Consider the following 15785-nt stretch of genomic DNA (forward strand, 5'->3'; position numbering starts at 1 on the left):
TTCACCAAAAAAAAAAAAAGTGTCTGCCTTCTTTATTTTACTCCCCATTTCACCATGACTTTACTATAATCTTTGTATTTCTTAACTATCCAATTGTGATTACTGGACCCTGATTAGTTGTCGGGGGCTGGCTTCCCCCACACATAACTACAGGGACTGAACACACACACACACAAACACACACACACACACACAAGCTAGCTAGTGGAATTTAGGATGGGCCTGTTGACATGCAACTTGGTTTGAGATTTGATTTAGTTCATCAGCAAAATTTAATAACTCCAGGGACTTTCAGGAGAGACAGTGAGGGCAAGAAGAGAGTATGGCAGAACCCCAACTAGTGGTAGATAGGTTGGAGTTTGCTGAGTGATATGCATAAAGATCAAGAGAAGCAGAGAGGCAAGGAGGCCAAAGAGGGCTGAGGTACAAGATGAAGCAGGGCTGGGCAATGTGTTACACTGCTGAATCTCGCACATACAGCCATGTATATGACTGGGATGAGGTGGAAAAGGAGAAAAAGCCAGGCAATTGACTACTTCGACTTAGACTTATTGGGATACAAGGCACCAAGTCAGGCTGCCTTCAGGGAGTTTGAGGTCTTAGAAAAATAACCGAAGGCTGAGGCAAAGTCTACTTTTGTCAAAGGGGCAATGGAGTCACAAAGAAATGGGCATAGCCGGGCACAGAGAGTCAATGAGAGTTAGGGAAAGCATTTGAGAAGGCCGCCTTTCTGGGTGGACAATTAGGATGGGCAGATAGCTGAATGGTGCTTTTTTCCTTTTTACTGGGAGAAAGAGACCTTCTTAGCTCCGGGAACCATTTAAACCAAGGAGCAGATCTAGAGTTCCACGCTGGGTCAACGGATGGTGGCAAATCTCTGTGGTTTGCCATCTGGCCTTTGGGGGGGTCTGGCTTCGTTAGGAGGGAGCTGAAGGATGGTCTTTACGTGTTGGAATCGACTCCATGGCAGCCAGTTTGGATTTTCCACGTCGGGTGGAGGGATATGGATTTCACAAAGATAGACCAGGGATGATTTGCGTCTAGGTAGTGAGCTGAGTGATTTCACCAGCCTCAGTCAACCAAAAAAAAACCCAGGTCAAGAACATACAGTTAGGTGCTAACCTTACTCAGCTGAGAAGAAAGGGGTTTTAATAAGGTTCCTGCTGAAATTCATTAAGAGGGGAAAGGACTCCTAACCAAGGCCTGCTTCCAGTTCGATAAACAGAATTTGTTGTTGTTGAAATCTCCCAACTTAGATCCCTGGGAAACAGACATAAATACTGACACAGGCTTGCTTTTGTTTTCCCGAGAGAGAGCTCCCAGGCGATATCTCTTAATTATCCAGAAGAAAGAAAAAAAACTTGTTTTTTTTTTTCCCCTGTAGAGTTCAGTGGAGCTGAGGGGACAAGAGCAGTATTGCCTTGGATTCTCCAGCTCTGCTCTGGCCGCGACATTGGTCCCCGAGGGCCTCCCTAAGAGGCAAGGCATCCCGAGGGATGGAGCGTCGAGGAAAGTAAGAGAAAAATAAGCGCGCTGCGAAGGGCTTGTTTGAAAAGAGGACCCGACGGAGCGCCGTCCATCGCCGCTGGACACGAAGCGCGGTTTTCCGTGGGAAACCGAATCGGGCGGGAAGGCGCGTCCTCGGCCGGCACGCTCCCGCGGGGCCGCGCGGCGCACACAATTCCGCCAGGTTCCCCGAGGGGCCGGCTGCAGCCACAGCCCCGCGCGGCGCGCAGCCAATCAGAAGCGGCGTAGCGCCGTCGGTCTCCGGAACCGACCAATCCGCGTCCTGGACTTTAGCTCGCCGGCCGGCGCCCCCGGCGCCCGAAAAGGGAGCCCAGCCCCTTCAGAGTTGCCAGTAACGGACATGGCCGCGGCCCCTGGAGGAGGGGACGCGAAGTGAGGAGGGGGCAGGGAGGGGATTGGACCGGGGCGCGGAAGACAAGCCCTCGGGCCCCGGTAAGTACGAGCAGGCCCGTAGTCCCGACGCGGGGGGCAGCGGGGCGTGGGGCTCCGGCCTTCCGCGTCCTCCGGGTCCTGCTCGAGGCCAGGGGACCCTGGGGTCTGCATCCAGCGAGTGGCCTCGGGGGCTTCCTACGGAGGGGGACGCCCGCGGCCCGGCTCTTACCTGCAGCTCTGGGCCGTTTCCTCGCCCCAAGCCCCTCAGACCCCTGCCTTCGCCCCCGGCGACCCCCAGTCGCAGGCACAGCCCCCCGCCAACCGGGAACCCCTGCGCGCTGGGCCCGGGCCCAGAGGGCCCCCAGCGTGCTGTCCTGCGTCCCCCTCCCCGGTGGCCGAGTCAGACCGTTGTGTCGCCTTCGCGCGCCGCGCCGGGCCGGGCAGCGTTGGGCCTCTGGCCGCGTTCTGGTTCCGCCTCCCGGGCCGAGCTGCCCTGCGCTTGGGCGCGTTTGCTGCTGTTGCGGTCCTTCCAGAATCGGTCCTGGGCTCCTTCTCCAGCAGCGCAGTGCCCGGCGCCGTGGGTGCCTGGGTGCCCGGCGCCTGAGGCGCGCGGCTGGGGAGGGTGGGGGGCGGGGGGGGCGACCCTGCGCTTCTCTCATTGGTGCGAAATCACAGACAGCGCTTTGGCGCCTTGGTGGATTCGATCACGTGCTGCAGCTTCCCACCCTCTCTTCCGAGTAGTTCTCAGCTCTGGGGGCGGGAGGCGGCGGCAGCTTTTCCATCCGGTAGGTAGCTTTCTGTGCCTGGCAGGGGAGGGTAGATTGCCCATGTTATCCAAGACACTCGGTTTTAGGGACACAGTTGCACTATTCCCTGGGTATTAGGGGTGCAAGTGGGGATCTGGGGAGGGCTGCCGATTTCTCATTTCACTCCCGTTTGAAGAGGCAAAGGGGTAGGGTTAAGATCAAGGGGAAACTGAGTCAGGCAGGACTCAAACACACTCTCACCAGTCGATACTGGTTCATAGTGACCCTCCAGGGCAGGGCAGAACTGCCCAGGTGAGATCCTGAGACTAGAACTCTTTAAGGGAGTAGAAACCCTGGGCTTCTTCTGAGGAGTACCTGGTGGTTTCAAACTGCTGACCTTACAGCTAGCAGCCCGATTCATAACCACCAAGCCTACAGGGCACCTCCTTGAGCGAGTGTTTTTCCAGAAGTGATCATGGGAAATCAGGGGCCACGATCCCTTGCAGCCTTTAGCCATGGTTGTAAACATCCGAGCAGCTGGTTTGTATCTGATTCTGTGTACATGGTGTGTGTGGTGAAAACATACACACCAAAACGTACATTTACAGCCCATTGACATGGATTACATTCTTTGAGATGGGCAACCACGATCAATATGTTTCCCAAATACTCCACCACCATGAACATAAACCCCAAACATCCCCTTCCGCCATCTTTCTCACCCTGGTAACCATTCATTACTTAAGTTTCTATGCTGGAATATTGGCTTCTTTTAGATGAAGGAGAACCTGTGATATTTGTCCTCTTGTGGCTGACTTCTTTTGCTCAGCATAAGGGTTTCGAGGTCCATCCCTTCCTCAGGGCCTAATTGTTAGTCTCAGGAGCCCTGGTGGCACAGTGGTTACCCATTGGGCTCCAAACTGGAAGAGTGATAGTATCGGGAAACTCGGGAACAGTTCTAACCTGTCCTACAGGGTCACACAGAGTTGGCATCAACTTGATGGCAGTGAGTTTTGAGGTAGGACATTGGCTTACTTTTTGTATTAATGTCTATTTAGGGGGAGGCGTATAGTATTATAATAATCCTTAGTGTGTTGAGTGGACAGAACAAGGCCAGATTAGGAACGGGTCATGCCTCTTGCACCTTTGGGGGCCATCATCGACGTGTAATGAGAGGTGTCGGGTGTAAAAAGTGCGGGGACAGAGAAACCACCGAAGATACCATTGAGGTATCTCTTCATGGTATTCTCAAAAGAAGAGCCAATCTTAGTATCCTAAGGGGGGGTGGTTTTTGCTTAGTGATTGAAAGCAAGGGAAACAAGTGCTTTACCGAAAGAGTAAACTTTAGGTAATCCAGGGCACAAGCCAATTTGAAAATCACCGTGAAGGCCAGAGCACTTCAAAGAGCAGGCTGCTGTTGACCCTGGAAGAGGGGCGAGCATGTTCAACTAAAGCCCCAAGTAGCCCGCACCTCCTCTTTCAGCTGCTCTACTGGCTTGGCTTCCTTGTTCGTTGGTTCTTTCTGCCCTAATGGCAGACGAGGAAACTGAGGGGTACTGTGGAGTCTTCGAAATCATTTATTGTTGGCAAAAAATGTGCACAGCGAAACACACAGCAGTTTTTACATGCCCAGTCAATGCCGTTGGTTACATTCGTCAAGTTCTGCTGCCCCTTTCCCTCCACTTCCCAATAGCTCTTCCACCCTTGGCCTGGGCTGGCCCCTCAGAAGTTTCTTCTGGAACTTTTCCTCACAAATGATTCCTTCAGTCCGGGAGCCCCAGGGTGGAACGTTGACTGCCCTTGAGCCACCCCAGCCCCAGGGCAGGACAAGGGAATGGAAGAAAACAGAAAGCACTTGACATTGCTATTTTGAGGAGCTGCTGGTGAGTGCCAGCTCCAAGTGTGGAGAATCAGCCCTTTGGGCAGCTTAACTCCTGCAGGACCAACAGGAAATGAAGGTCACGGCCCTTCACTTCCTCCTGGGACTCTCGCGCAGCCGGTCCCTGGGAAACAGTTTCAATAGGGAAAGCAAAGATCGCAAATCTACCCATCACCAACACCAAGGACCTTATTCCACAAAAGCCTGAGCTGGTGAGTCCTGTGTGAACTTCACCCATAGCTGTTTGAGCTAGAAAGACCTAAAGCCTCAATTCCTGATGTTCCAGAAGATTCCAGGTGGCGATTGGCGCTTCTCCACGGGTAAACGTGTGTATGTGTGTGCACATAGATATATGTAGTGGTGACAAGTTACAAGTGGAGCTGGTAAGGTCAGCAGTTCGAAACCACCTCGGGGAAGAAAAGGAAGCTTTCTGATTTCCCTAAAGGGTTAGTCTTGGAAACTCACATGTGTCTCCTTTGCCCTATAGGGCCACTGTGAGTAGGGACTGACTCAATGGCAGTGAGTTAGGGGCTTGGTTCCTATTTTTAAAATTTTAAAAATGAAGTCCGGGTTTGGGTGTAGGCTTGGTTTGTTTGAGGCAGAACACGTGAGCTCCAGAGGGTGGGCCTGGGCTAAAGCAGGAACGTGGTTCCTTTGAGCAAGCCCACCAGCTGGAATTCTTGTGGCATGGCGATTAGGGCATTTGAATCATAATTAGCTCTGCCTGTGGCTGCTGAGACAAGTAAACAGTTATCTGTCACGTGGCTTGGCAAGTCGGAAAGGGCCAGATTTAACTGATGCCCTCATAAGGCCAGACAAATCTAACCCTGATTGCTTTGGACCTTGCTGGCGCTGAAGACAGAAGTGATGGGGTTGGTGGAGTATCCGAGGGAAGGAGACCCTTCCAGTGCTTAAGGTTGCATTTGGGCAGTCAGACGTCGAACGGAAATGGTGGCGGTGGCGGCGGCACGTGCACCAAGGCCATGACAGACAGCCTGTGTTACAGCAGAGTGAAACACTGCTCCACCATCGGTGTTACGGTAGAGCCCATTGTCGCTCGCGTTCGCTGTGCCCCTCCGTCTCCTTGAGGGTCTTCCTCCTCTTGGCTGCGTCATGTAGGGTTACCCCCATAGCATTTCCAAGGCTGTTCATTTCTGTGGAACGGGACTTCCCTGTCTTTCTACCACTGGGCAGCTGGGGGGTTGGAACATCTGACCTTGCAGTCAGTCAGCAGTGCTAAACCACTGCACCGTCAGCCTGCCCTCAAAGACCAAGGGCCCCCAGAGATCCATAAAGCTCCTAGCTCAGGAAATCCCATGGGCCTTGGTCACCGTGTGACCCTGAGCCAGTGTGCGTCCCCATCTGGGGGTCCTGCAGAAGCAGATACCTATACTTCATCTTGGCTTAATATGGGGGATCTCACAAACATTTGTAATTGCCAGGGGTGGGGTGGGGCGCCGAATAATTCCGAAAAGGGAGTGGTTGGCCAAATCAATTTAGGAATCTGGGCCAGAGTATAGCCACAGCCGTGAGGATGGTGTTCAACAAGGACGGCCTCTGGGTGCTGCCCTGTCTGAGACGGTAATACCTGTGTTCTGAAAACGCACGGAAAAGAATGTTAGGAAACTGATTGTGGTAGCAGTTGTGCGGTTCCGCTGGACATGATTGAACTGTGGAGTGCCATGTCTGTATTAACTCCCAGTTAATATAAAAATAAATAGTACAATAAAGACAAAGCCCATGGAAGCAGAATGCGGCTCCATATTTTCTTTTAAAAAGCCCCCCCCCAAAAAAAAAACCCCAAGCCAACCCCCAAGACCCGTACGGGCCAGTGTTGCTCTGTCACATGGGGCCACTGTGAGTTGAAATCAACCTACAACAGCAAGAGCAACTGCACAATATTGTCTAAGCATTGCTCACAGTGAGCCCCAGTCTGCCTCCCCCTGATCCCAGTCATTTTTTTACATCCTCCCAGAGTGGGCCTGGGCCTGGGCTTTCTCTTACCCGGCTCTAAAGGTGTTTGAAGGCCGACCAGAGCACCCATCTGAAGGAACCACGGTGGCGCCAGCCGGGAAGCTCTCAATGCCGATCGAAAGGCCATTGGTTCAAACCCACAAGCCAGTCTTCCTTTAGGAGAAAGATGAGGCTAGTCGGCTCCCATCGAGATTCCAGGCGTGGGGACCCTGGGCCGTCTGTTCCACCCAGCAGGACCACTGTGAGCTGGAGTCGACTCCTTGGGTTTTGCTGGAGTGTGGGTATCACGCCTTTTTAGTTTGTCTGCTGACTAAGCATCTCCAGTTCTGTCTGCCCTCGCTCCTGGCACCGTTTCTCCAACCTGCTTGCTGTTCTCTGGAAGCACGCCAACGTTGTCGGTGACCTCATTGGAGTGTGCAGTGCAGAATAGAACCCAGCTGTCCCTAGCGCTTTCATACGTGCAGCGGACGTGGCAGGCCTGTGGACGTCTGTTGAAAGTGGTCGTGGTCTCTGCCCGGTTGTCTGAACTTCAGTGCGGGTCTTCATTCTCTCCCCAGTTAAATGGCTCATTCACTGTGGACCATCATTTCAGGCCCTTGAAATCGTTTGGGGTCTGGACCCTGCTCTCCTTTCCAGCTTGATTAGCATGCCACCTGCCTCCTCACCTCTAGTGATAGAAATACTGATTGGGAGGGTAGAACCCTGATGTTTGTTTATTTAAAGACCTTTCTCTTGCTATCCATCCATCCAGTACCCTTTGAACACAGCAAGTTAATTGATGACAAAATCCCCAAAAATGTGTCTCAGTGTGTGATATTAGGCTAGAGCAGTGCTTCCCAAAGTGGGTGGCACTGGAGTGACCTTGAGGTCCTGCAAAAGCAGGTGCCTGCACTTCATCTTAGCTTATGGGGTTATCTTACAAGTGTTTTTTATTGCTGGGGGTGGTGGCGGTGCTGAATGATTTTGAAAAGGGGGCGGTAGGCCAGATCGGTTTGGGAACCTGTAGGCTCAAGGTCAGCAGGAGTGAGGATGGTGTTACAATAAACAAGAAGGACTCCCCCCCCCCTCCCTCCTGGCTCTCTGTGAGCCTGAGGCTTGGGGGCCTGCAGAACTCTTTCTGCCTCTGGGTCTGAGGGGGGCAGACGGGGCGGGGTCCATCTAGTTCTTAAGCCATATGACTGCGCTTTTGCCACATACATGGGTCTTGGAAGTAAAATGGGAAAAACTTAAAGCATATTATTCAGATCAAGGGTGATTTTATTTGTCTCTAAAAAATGTATTTATGGGCTTTTGAATAATTTTCAGTTTGGGGGAGGCACGGGATTGGCTCTTCCATCCCCCAAGTTTGCCGGTGCCCTCTAGCCCATTGTTCTCGGGGCCAGTGATAAGGAATCAGATGTGTGGTCAATGCCTCTCCACTCCTTTGCTTACACTGATGCCGACTCCCAGGCCTTCACGGGCTCCTCAGAACCTCTCTGGAGTGACCTGTGAGAGCCTCAGAGCCTGCCCTCAGTGCCCTGTCCATGTGGCTCTTTAGTCCCTCTTAGCTGCTCAGGCCTTCTTGTGCAACCCAAATAGGTCCCACCACTCAGCCTTAAAAGGACGACACACACTCTTCCTTGGTGCCTTGGTTGGGACTTGCAGCTCTTGCTGGGACCCCTCTCCATCTCTTCGCCCTCCAGGTACGTGCAGCGCAGGCCGTGGCTTCTTTCTAGGAAGCTGGCTCTGGCCCCCAAGCCTTCCAGGCCTGTCATTAATCATTCTCACTAGTCATCTCAGTGCCTACTTGAGTTTTATTTATATGCCCTCCCCCAGTACCCTAAAATTAACGGCAGAGCAAATTCCTGTCAACAAGGGACCAAACCTTATACAGGCAGGTCCCCAGGCTATGAACCTCACAGATCCCCCCTCCTTGCCCTAATTGAATGCGACGTGAACCTGTCCTCCCTTTGAAAGAAGTGAACCAGCCCCTACTTGCAGCAAATTCTTCATCACAGTCACCTTCACTGGCTGCCCATGCATTAAACCGAGAAAGCTTTTGTGATAAGAGTTGTACGAGGCCCCCCCCCTCAAATGATTAAAAAAAACCACAAATAAACCGAGAAGGCTTCAGCCTTCTCATTTCTACATACCTATGGCCCTAGGTGAAAGTTTGCACAGTGATCTAGTTTGGCGTTCAGTAACTCATACACAGACTGTAGCGTGACCTTGGTGGCAGCCTCTGCAAGGTGACAACGCTCGCCCTCATTCACCCTGTGTCCCCCAGTTCCCCTGTGTGCTTTCCCTCCCTCCCCTGCCTTCTCGTCTTGGCTTTGGGGCAGGTGTTCCCCTCTTGGTCTCCCATAGTGGATTGGTCTAAGGAGCACTTTTCTCTTGCATGTTAGTATTTTAGAGGCCAGTCTGTTATTTGGTTGAAGGGCCGCCTCCAGGAGTAGCTTTAGTTCTGCAGTGAAAGGGGTGCTGAGGGCGGTGAGCTCCTGTGTTCCTCCAGCCTGTATCTCACCAGGAAGTGTGGTCGTAAGCGTTTGGCTTTCCTTTGGCGTTTCTCTCCCATTCTAACCAGGACTTTCTGTTGTGTTCCTATTCTGAATGGCACCACCTAGTTCTCTCCGGCTTCTGCTAGAGTAGCAGTTCTCAGCCTGTGGGTCGTGGCCCCTTTGGGGTTCGAACAGCCCTTTCACAGAGGTCACCTAAGACCATATTTCCGATGGTAGGAGCTGAGACACTGCTCCTCTATCCGTCTCTAGGCGGGTCCACCCACATGCAGATACGCCCACATATGGGGTCACCACAACACCAGGAACTGCATTAAAGGGTCGCTCCATTAGGAAGGTTGAAAACCCCTGCTCTAGAGGGAGGAGACTGTGGTGCGAGTCCTTTGGACTAATCGCTTCTTTGAGTCTTTGGTTTTCTGAACTCTTTTGCTGTGGGGGATACAGCTCACTCGCTGCTGCTGCTTCCCCCTTGTCCTCTTTTATATCCCCCAATCGTGCATGTGCTAGGAATTTTAAAAGGCATTAAGTTGATTTTGTTGGACTGCAGATTCCCCTTTTTTGTGTGTCAACTTTATTGAGGCAGAACTCACATGCAAAAGATAGACTTATTTTAAGAGTCTAGTTGCAAGTATCTTGACAAATGTATACACCCATGTCTCCATAATCTGAGATTAAAACACTGAACATTTCCATCTCTCCAGAAAGGTCCGATTCACTCCCCTACCTCAGGCAGCCATCCAGCCCACTGGCCAGTTTGCTTCCACCATTGATTCGTTTTGCTTGTCAATTTTGCATAAACAAAATCATATGCTGTGCATTCTTGTATCCGGCTCCTTTTGCTCCTTGGCTGCTTTTGAGGTGTAACCATTTTATTGTGGGTATCACCACTTCATTCTTTTATTGCTGGGTAGAATCCTATTGCACAGACACACCACAGTTTGTGCATGCAGACACTTCACTTCAGAGCAATTGCTGTTTTTGAACACATTTTCATTTCTCTTGGTATCTACCTAGAAATGGGATTAGTGGGTCACATGGCGGGTGTATACTTTCCAAGAAAGTGACAGGACCTTTGGCCAACGTAGTTGTACCCTGCTCCCCTGCTACCAGCAGTGCGCGCTCATGTCCTCGCCAGCACTTTGTTGTTGTCATCAGGTGCCATGGAGTGGGTTCCAAGCCACGGCGACCCCACGCACGACCCAGGGAACACTGCCCAGCCCTGCACCCTCCTCCGCATCGTTCCTGCGTTTGAGTCTATTGTTGCCGTCATATAAATATATGTACATCGGCCTATATCCCTACCACTATATATTAATATGTTTACATATGTACATGCCTATATTTATACCTCTTTAAATGCCTTTGCCTCCTTTTCCCTCTGATTTCTGTTACTTTTGTCCTGCCTTACTATCATGTTGGACCTTCACTCACCTCTCAGTAATTTTTCTCGGCTACATTGCCCTTGATTGAACCCCACCAGCATTCTATGCCCTCCTCACCATCAATTTTAGATATTTTGTTATTTCTCTTTTTCTTTCCTTTTTAATTATTTTAATCATTTTATCGGAGACTTTCACAGCTCTTATCACAAACCATATATCCATCCATTGCGTCAAGTACATTTGTGCCCTCATCATTCTCAAAACATTTGTTTTCTACTTAAGCCCTTGGTATCAGCTCCTCGTTTTTCCCCTCCCTCTTTGCTCCCCCTCCTTCATGAACCTTTGATAATTTATGAATTATTATTTTGTCATATCTTACACTATCTGATGTCTCCCTTCACCCACTTACTTCCCTGTTGTCCTCCCCCCAGGGAGGAGGTTATATGTAGATCCTTATCATCAGTTCCCCCTTTCCACCCCACATTCCCTCCACCCTCCGGTATCACCACTCTCACCCGCTGGACCTGAAGGGATCATCTGTCCTGATTCCGCCATCATTATTTTCTAAGTATTTTCTTTCTACTTGAGCCCTTGGTATCGGCTCTTTTCCCCTTGCCCCTCTTTTTATTTTTATTTATTTATTTTTTAATTTTAACAATTTATTGGGGCTCATACAATTCTTTTCACAGTTCATACATATACATACATCAATTGTATAAAGCACATCTGTACAGTTTTTGCCCTAATCATTTTTTTCTCTTTTCTTCTTTTACATTTTATTAGGGACTCATACAACTCTTACCACAATCCATACATATACATACATCAATTGTATAAAGCACATCCATACATTCCCTGCCCCAATCTCTTTTTATTTTCTTAATGGTATCTTTTGAAGAGCCAATTTTTATTTTGATGAAACTTCACTTATCAATTTCTTATTTCTTATTTATCTTTTTGATGATTTTATATCTATTTTGCTTGTGTGTATCCTAAGAAATGCTTACTCCGAGGTTGTAAAAAATTTATGCTAGAAATATGATTTCCATATTATGAACAAGGACACTGAGGCTCAGGGGAACAAACACTTCTCCAAGGTCACGCATTTGCTATGTGTGAGCGCCGGGATTTGAACCCAGGAGTACTTGACTTGGAAGATGGGCCCTTCTTTCACACAGTGGGCCAGGAGTAGGCCTGGCCCTTTAAGGACACAGCTGCTGGCTCCAGATCAGACAGTTAAGAGCAGCTCTCTCCCAGAATCCCATGTATGGAATGATGGGAAAGCAGAGCCTCTTAAGAAAATGCCCCGTGCCTGGGCGGTTCCAGCTGGACGCAGCGATTCACCCTCTGGGGCCTGGGCAGCCTGAGCCAGAGAGGGGGCCTTGGGGAGGAGTGGGTCCCACGTCATGATCCCATTTCAGGACGGCAAGGCTGCTTCCAGTCCCTGACCCTCTGTCCACCCAGCCCTCTTGCAGCCCACCCTGACCCTGGGAGGCAGCGGTTCTCAACCTGTAGGTCACAACACCTTTGGGGGTAAATGACCCTTTCACAGGGGCCTCCCGATTCATTCCAGTAGCAAAATGACAGCTATGAAGTGGCAGCGAAAATAATGTTATGGTTGGGGGTCACCACCACATGAGGAACTGTATGAAAGGGTCGCGGCCTGAGGAAGGTGGAGAACCCAGTCCGAGGCCTGCTCGACTTCATAACCATCAGCTGGAAAGGCAGAGGGAGGGAGTGATGTGCCCATCCAGGATGTGGTCTCAGCATTGCTGCCTCCTTGCGAAGAATCAGCGTAGGCTTTCTCTGTGCAGTTGGTGGCTGCAGAGCCTGGCGCCGGGCTGGGGTCCCCTGGGCACAGCATTTCTGTTGTGTAGGGGCAGTGCTGGCTCCTCCTGTCTCCTGGCTTGGCTCTGCTGCAGGCCCGAGAGAAGTGCCTGCCAACAGGGGAAGGCTTGCTCCCCAAGGAGTCAGCTGGCACCAGACTAGATTAGTCAGTAGCATTCTCCCCAAACACGCCCTGGTCATTCATGTAGGGCTGGCTCCCAGGATGGATGGGTGAGGGTCAGGGGATGTGGGGGCAGGGTGAGGAGCTAGGGATCATTTGTATTTGCCCGGCAACTAGCCTCCTTTCACCAGATGGACTGTCAGATTGCTCATCACTGGGGACACTGCACAGGTGCCTCTCGAGTACTTCAACTGGCACGAGAGGCCTGGGGAGATGTGTGGCCTCTGTTGGTTCTGTAGAGGGTGTGTTGGCTGTGTGTAGGGTATGTGTGTTATGTGTTGAGTATGTGTAGTGTGTGCTGGATATATGTTGGGTATGTATAATGTGGGGGGGTCTGTTGGGTATTTATGGTGTGTGTTGGGTACATGTGTGTTTCCCACTAGGGGAGCATTGAGCAACTTGCTCTGAGTTAGTGCCCCCAGGGGTTCTCTCTGGTTTTTGTTGCAAAAGCAGCTTTGCTTGAACGTGTGTGTGTGTGATGGCTGATTTAAGAGAACAGTGTGCAGCTGTGAAATGTTGTTTCCTGCTCAGGAAAAATGTTGCAGAAACTGTTGTGATGTTGACCCAACTTATAAGGGCAGAGGCATAGGAAAAACTCAAGTGTAAGAGTGGTTTTCTTGTTTCAAAAAGGTGAAATATCAATTGCTGACAAGCCTCATTCTGGATGTCCGTCAACTTCCCAAACAGACGAAAATGGCGACAAAATCCATACACGTGTGCTCAAAGACCTCTAATGGGCCAGTGAAGAGGCGGGGACGTCACCTGGACTGTCTCAGAGCTCGTTCAGCAAGTTTGAACGTGAGATTTGGGAACTAACAGGGTCACTGAGAAATTTGTGCCTCGGGTTCTGACTGACCAGCAAAGAGAGCATCCAGTGGAAACACGCCCTGCTTAGCAAGAGCAGCTCTGAGGCGACCCAGACTTTTTCCCAAGGTCATTACTGGTATGAGACTTGGTGCTATTCTTATGACTCTGTAAGCAAACATCAATCAAGCCAGTGGAAGATGTCATCGTCACCTTGCCCCAAAAAAGATCATCCAGTTGGAGTCAAAGATCAAGACTGCTAATTTGCTTATGTTTTTTTAATGTGAGCGGGATAGTGCTTTTGGAGTTCCTTCCACCAGGTCAGACTGTTCATCAAGCTTTCTATTTAAAGGTTCTGAAAAGATTGTGTGACAGCGTGCGACCAAAAAAGGCCTGATTTGTGGCAGACGGGGGACTGTTTTTGCCACCACGACAATGCACCTTCTCATGCAGCCATCTCAGTGCTCCAGTTTTTGGCAAAAAACAGCATGCCTCTCTTGCCCCACGCACCTGACTCACCTGACCTTGCTCCATGGGACTTCTTTTTGTTTCCGCAAAGACAGACGTGAAAGGGCAGCAATTTGACGACATAGCAAAGGTGAAGAAAAAAGTGAGGGAGGTGCTGTCAGCCATGCAAACAGATGAGTTTGAAAAATGTTCTAAGAACGGAATCGCAGGCATATATTGGGTATTGTGTGTTGGGTATGTGCAGTGTGTTTTGGGTATATGCGGCGTGTTGCGTATGGTGTTGGATATTGTGTGTTGCGTATGTATGGCCCATGTTAGGTATGTGTGACACATGTACTCCACTCCTGATGGCATCAGTAGCGTGAGCGTGTCTGTTTCCATCTTTCGCCTGCTCTCCCCATGCCGTCCCGATTGAGTTGTATCTGGATTTCAGTTCACCTTAATCCTAACTTTGCCGTGTAAATGCTGACAAGCCACAGCCTTTTCCTGGCTACTGGTGCCTTCCCAGATGAGAGCAGGTGTTGTTAGGTGTCTCTGAGTCAGTGGTGACGCATAGTCCCCTCTGTGCAGTAGAGTGAAGCCCTGCCCGGCCGGTGCCACCCTCATGGGCAGGCCTCTGGCTGGGCCATTGTTGCAGCTGCTGGGCCTCTGCCTCGTGGGAGGCCTTCCTTTCCCCTGCTGGCCCTGCACGCTGCCCTTCCAGAGCTGGTCACCTCCTGACAACACGCCCAAAGACACGAAAGAAAGTCTCAATGCCCTCAGGCCTGTGGTGCATTCTGGCCATACCTCTTCCAAGACAGGTTTAGTTTTCCTCTGGCAATCAATATTCAGTATTGATAACGTGGCATATTCAATATTCGTCAGCAACTCCCCAATTCCCCTTCAGCCTCCCTTGTTCTGTGCCGGCTTTCGCAGCATGTAAGAGATGAAAGGTACCCTGGGGTCAGGAAGAACTTAGTTCTCACACTGGCATCTTTGTTTTTTAGCACTCTCACGAGGTCTCTGTCCGCGAGCTTGCCCTGCGCAGTACGCCGTTGGGTTTCCAGATGGCTGTTTCCATGGGCATTGGCCTTAGGTGACCAGACGTCCCGCTTTTGGTGGGACAGTCTGGATTTTTAACAATTTTTCCCGCATCCCACGGCGTTTTTTAAAAGTCCCGATTTTTGGAAAGAATGCACGACAAGCTAGGGTAGACGGTTTTCAGCTGCCATGTGGCTATTTCGCCGGCATATGAGTTTTATCAATGGTGTCCTGCTTTGCCAGTGTTAAAATCTGGTCACCTTGCCATAGAGGCACATGAGCGAAGTCTTTGGCAATTTCAGCGCTTTCTCCATTTACCACGGTATTGTCGGTTGGTCGAGTTGTGAGGGTTTTTCTTTCCCTGTGTGCAGGTGCACCCCATACTGAAGCCCGTTGTGAGTCTTCAGGTTAAGGGGGAGAGCCTCTGTCCACAGCCCCCCACAATGCCCTCCACGGCCCGCTCACTCCGGGCCCATGTTTGATGGTTGAGTGTAACACGCAGCTGCCCCTTCGGGCGATGGAGGCATTTGTGTGATAACTTCCTTCTCTTTCCCCCCCAGATGCTGTGACTGACAGACTCACTGGGGTTTGTACATGTTGGGGAGGGGCCTTCCCTTCGGGGGTGACCACATTCATCTGGGAATGCCAGCAGCCCACCAGACCCATGGACCTGAAGGAGAAGCTTCCGGTGAGCTGTGTTCTGATCCCCTTGGGCGTTACCTGCCTGTGTGTCTCTGGACGCGCTCTACCTGTGTGTGCCTGGGAGGGCCTCTTGTGGGGGCTTTAAGCCCCAAGTGAGAAGGGGCTGTGGTTTTGTGAGCCCTAGGAGGGTGCCATTGTTTGGTTGGGAGGCTGAAGGGTGGGACAGCAAGTACTGAGCAGGGAGTGAGCTTCCTGATTGGCTTTCAAAATGGCTCTGGGCCAAGCCTGCACTTCTTGCCCAGGGCTGTGTAATTTCGTCTGCTGGCTCTTTGCTGGGGCTGTGCCCGGGCCTGCTGAGCCATGGTGGGCAAGTTCAGTTGTGCAGGGCACCCTTTCTGTGGTTAGTGCAGCACTCCCCAACCCGATTCCAAACCCCGCTTGCTTCATCAGCTGGTGGAGAGCAGACAG

The 15785-nt window shown here is 51.0% G+C and overlaps 1 protein-coding gene across 3 annotated transcripts in view; it reads left to right on the forward strand.

Moving 5' to 3' along the window:
* The first annotated feature begins 1832 nt into the window (after positions 1-1832).
* Positions 1833-15785, forward strand: part of TMEM94 (transmembrane protein 94) — a 33148-nt gene continuing 19195 nt past the window's right edge. For all 3 annotated transcript variants that reach the window (XM_075562212.1, XM_075562213.1, XM_075562214.1), the window contains exons 1-2: positions 1833-1959; positions 15236-15363. In XM_075562212.1, coding sequence (XP_075418327.1) covers positions 15340-15363 — 24 coding nt within the window. In that variant the 5' untranslated portion in view covers positions 1833-1959; positions 15236-15339. The remainder of the gene's footprint in view (positions 1960-15235; positions 15364-15785) is intronic.

Source organism: Tenrec ecaudatus, chromosome 10 (genome assembly GCF_050624435.1).
Source record: "Tenrec ecaudatus isolate mTenEca1 chromosome 10, mTenEca1.hap1, whole genome shotgun sequence".
NCBI lineage: Eukaryota > Metazoa > Chordata > Mammalia > Afrosoricida > Tenrecidae > Tenrec > Tenrec ecaudatus.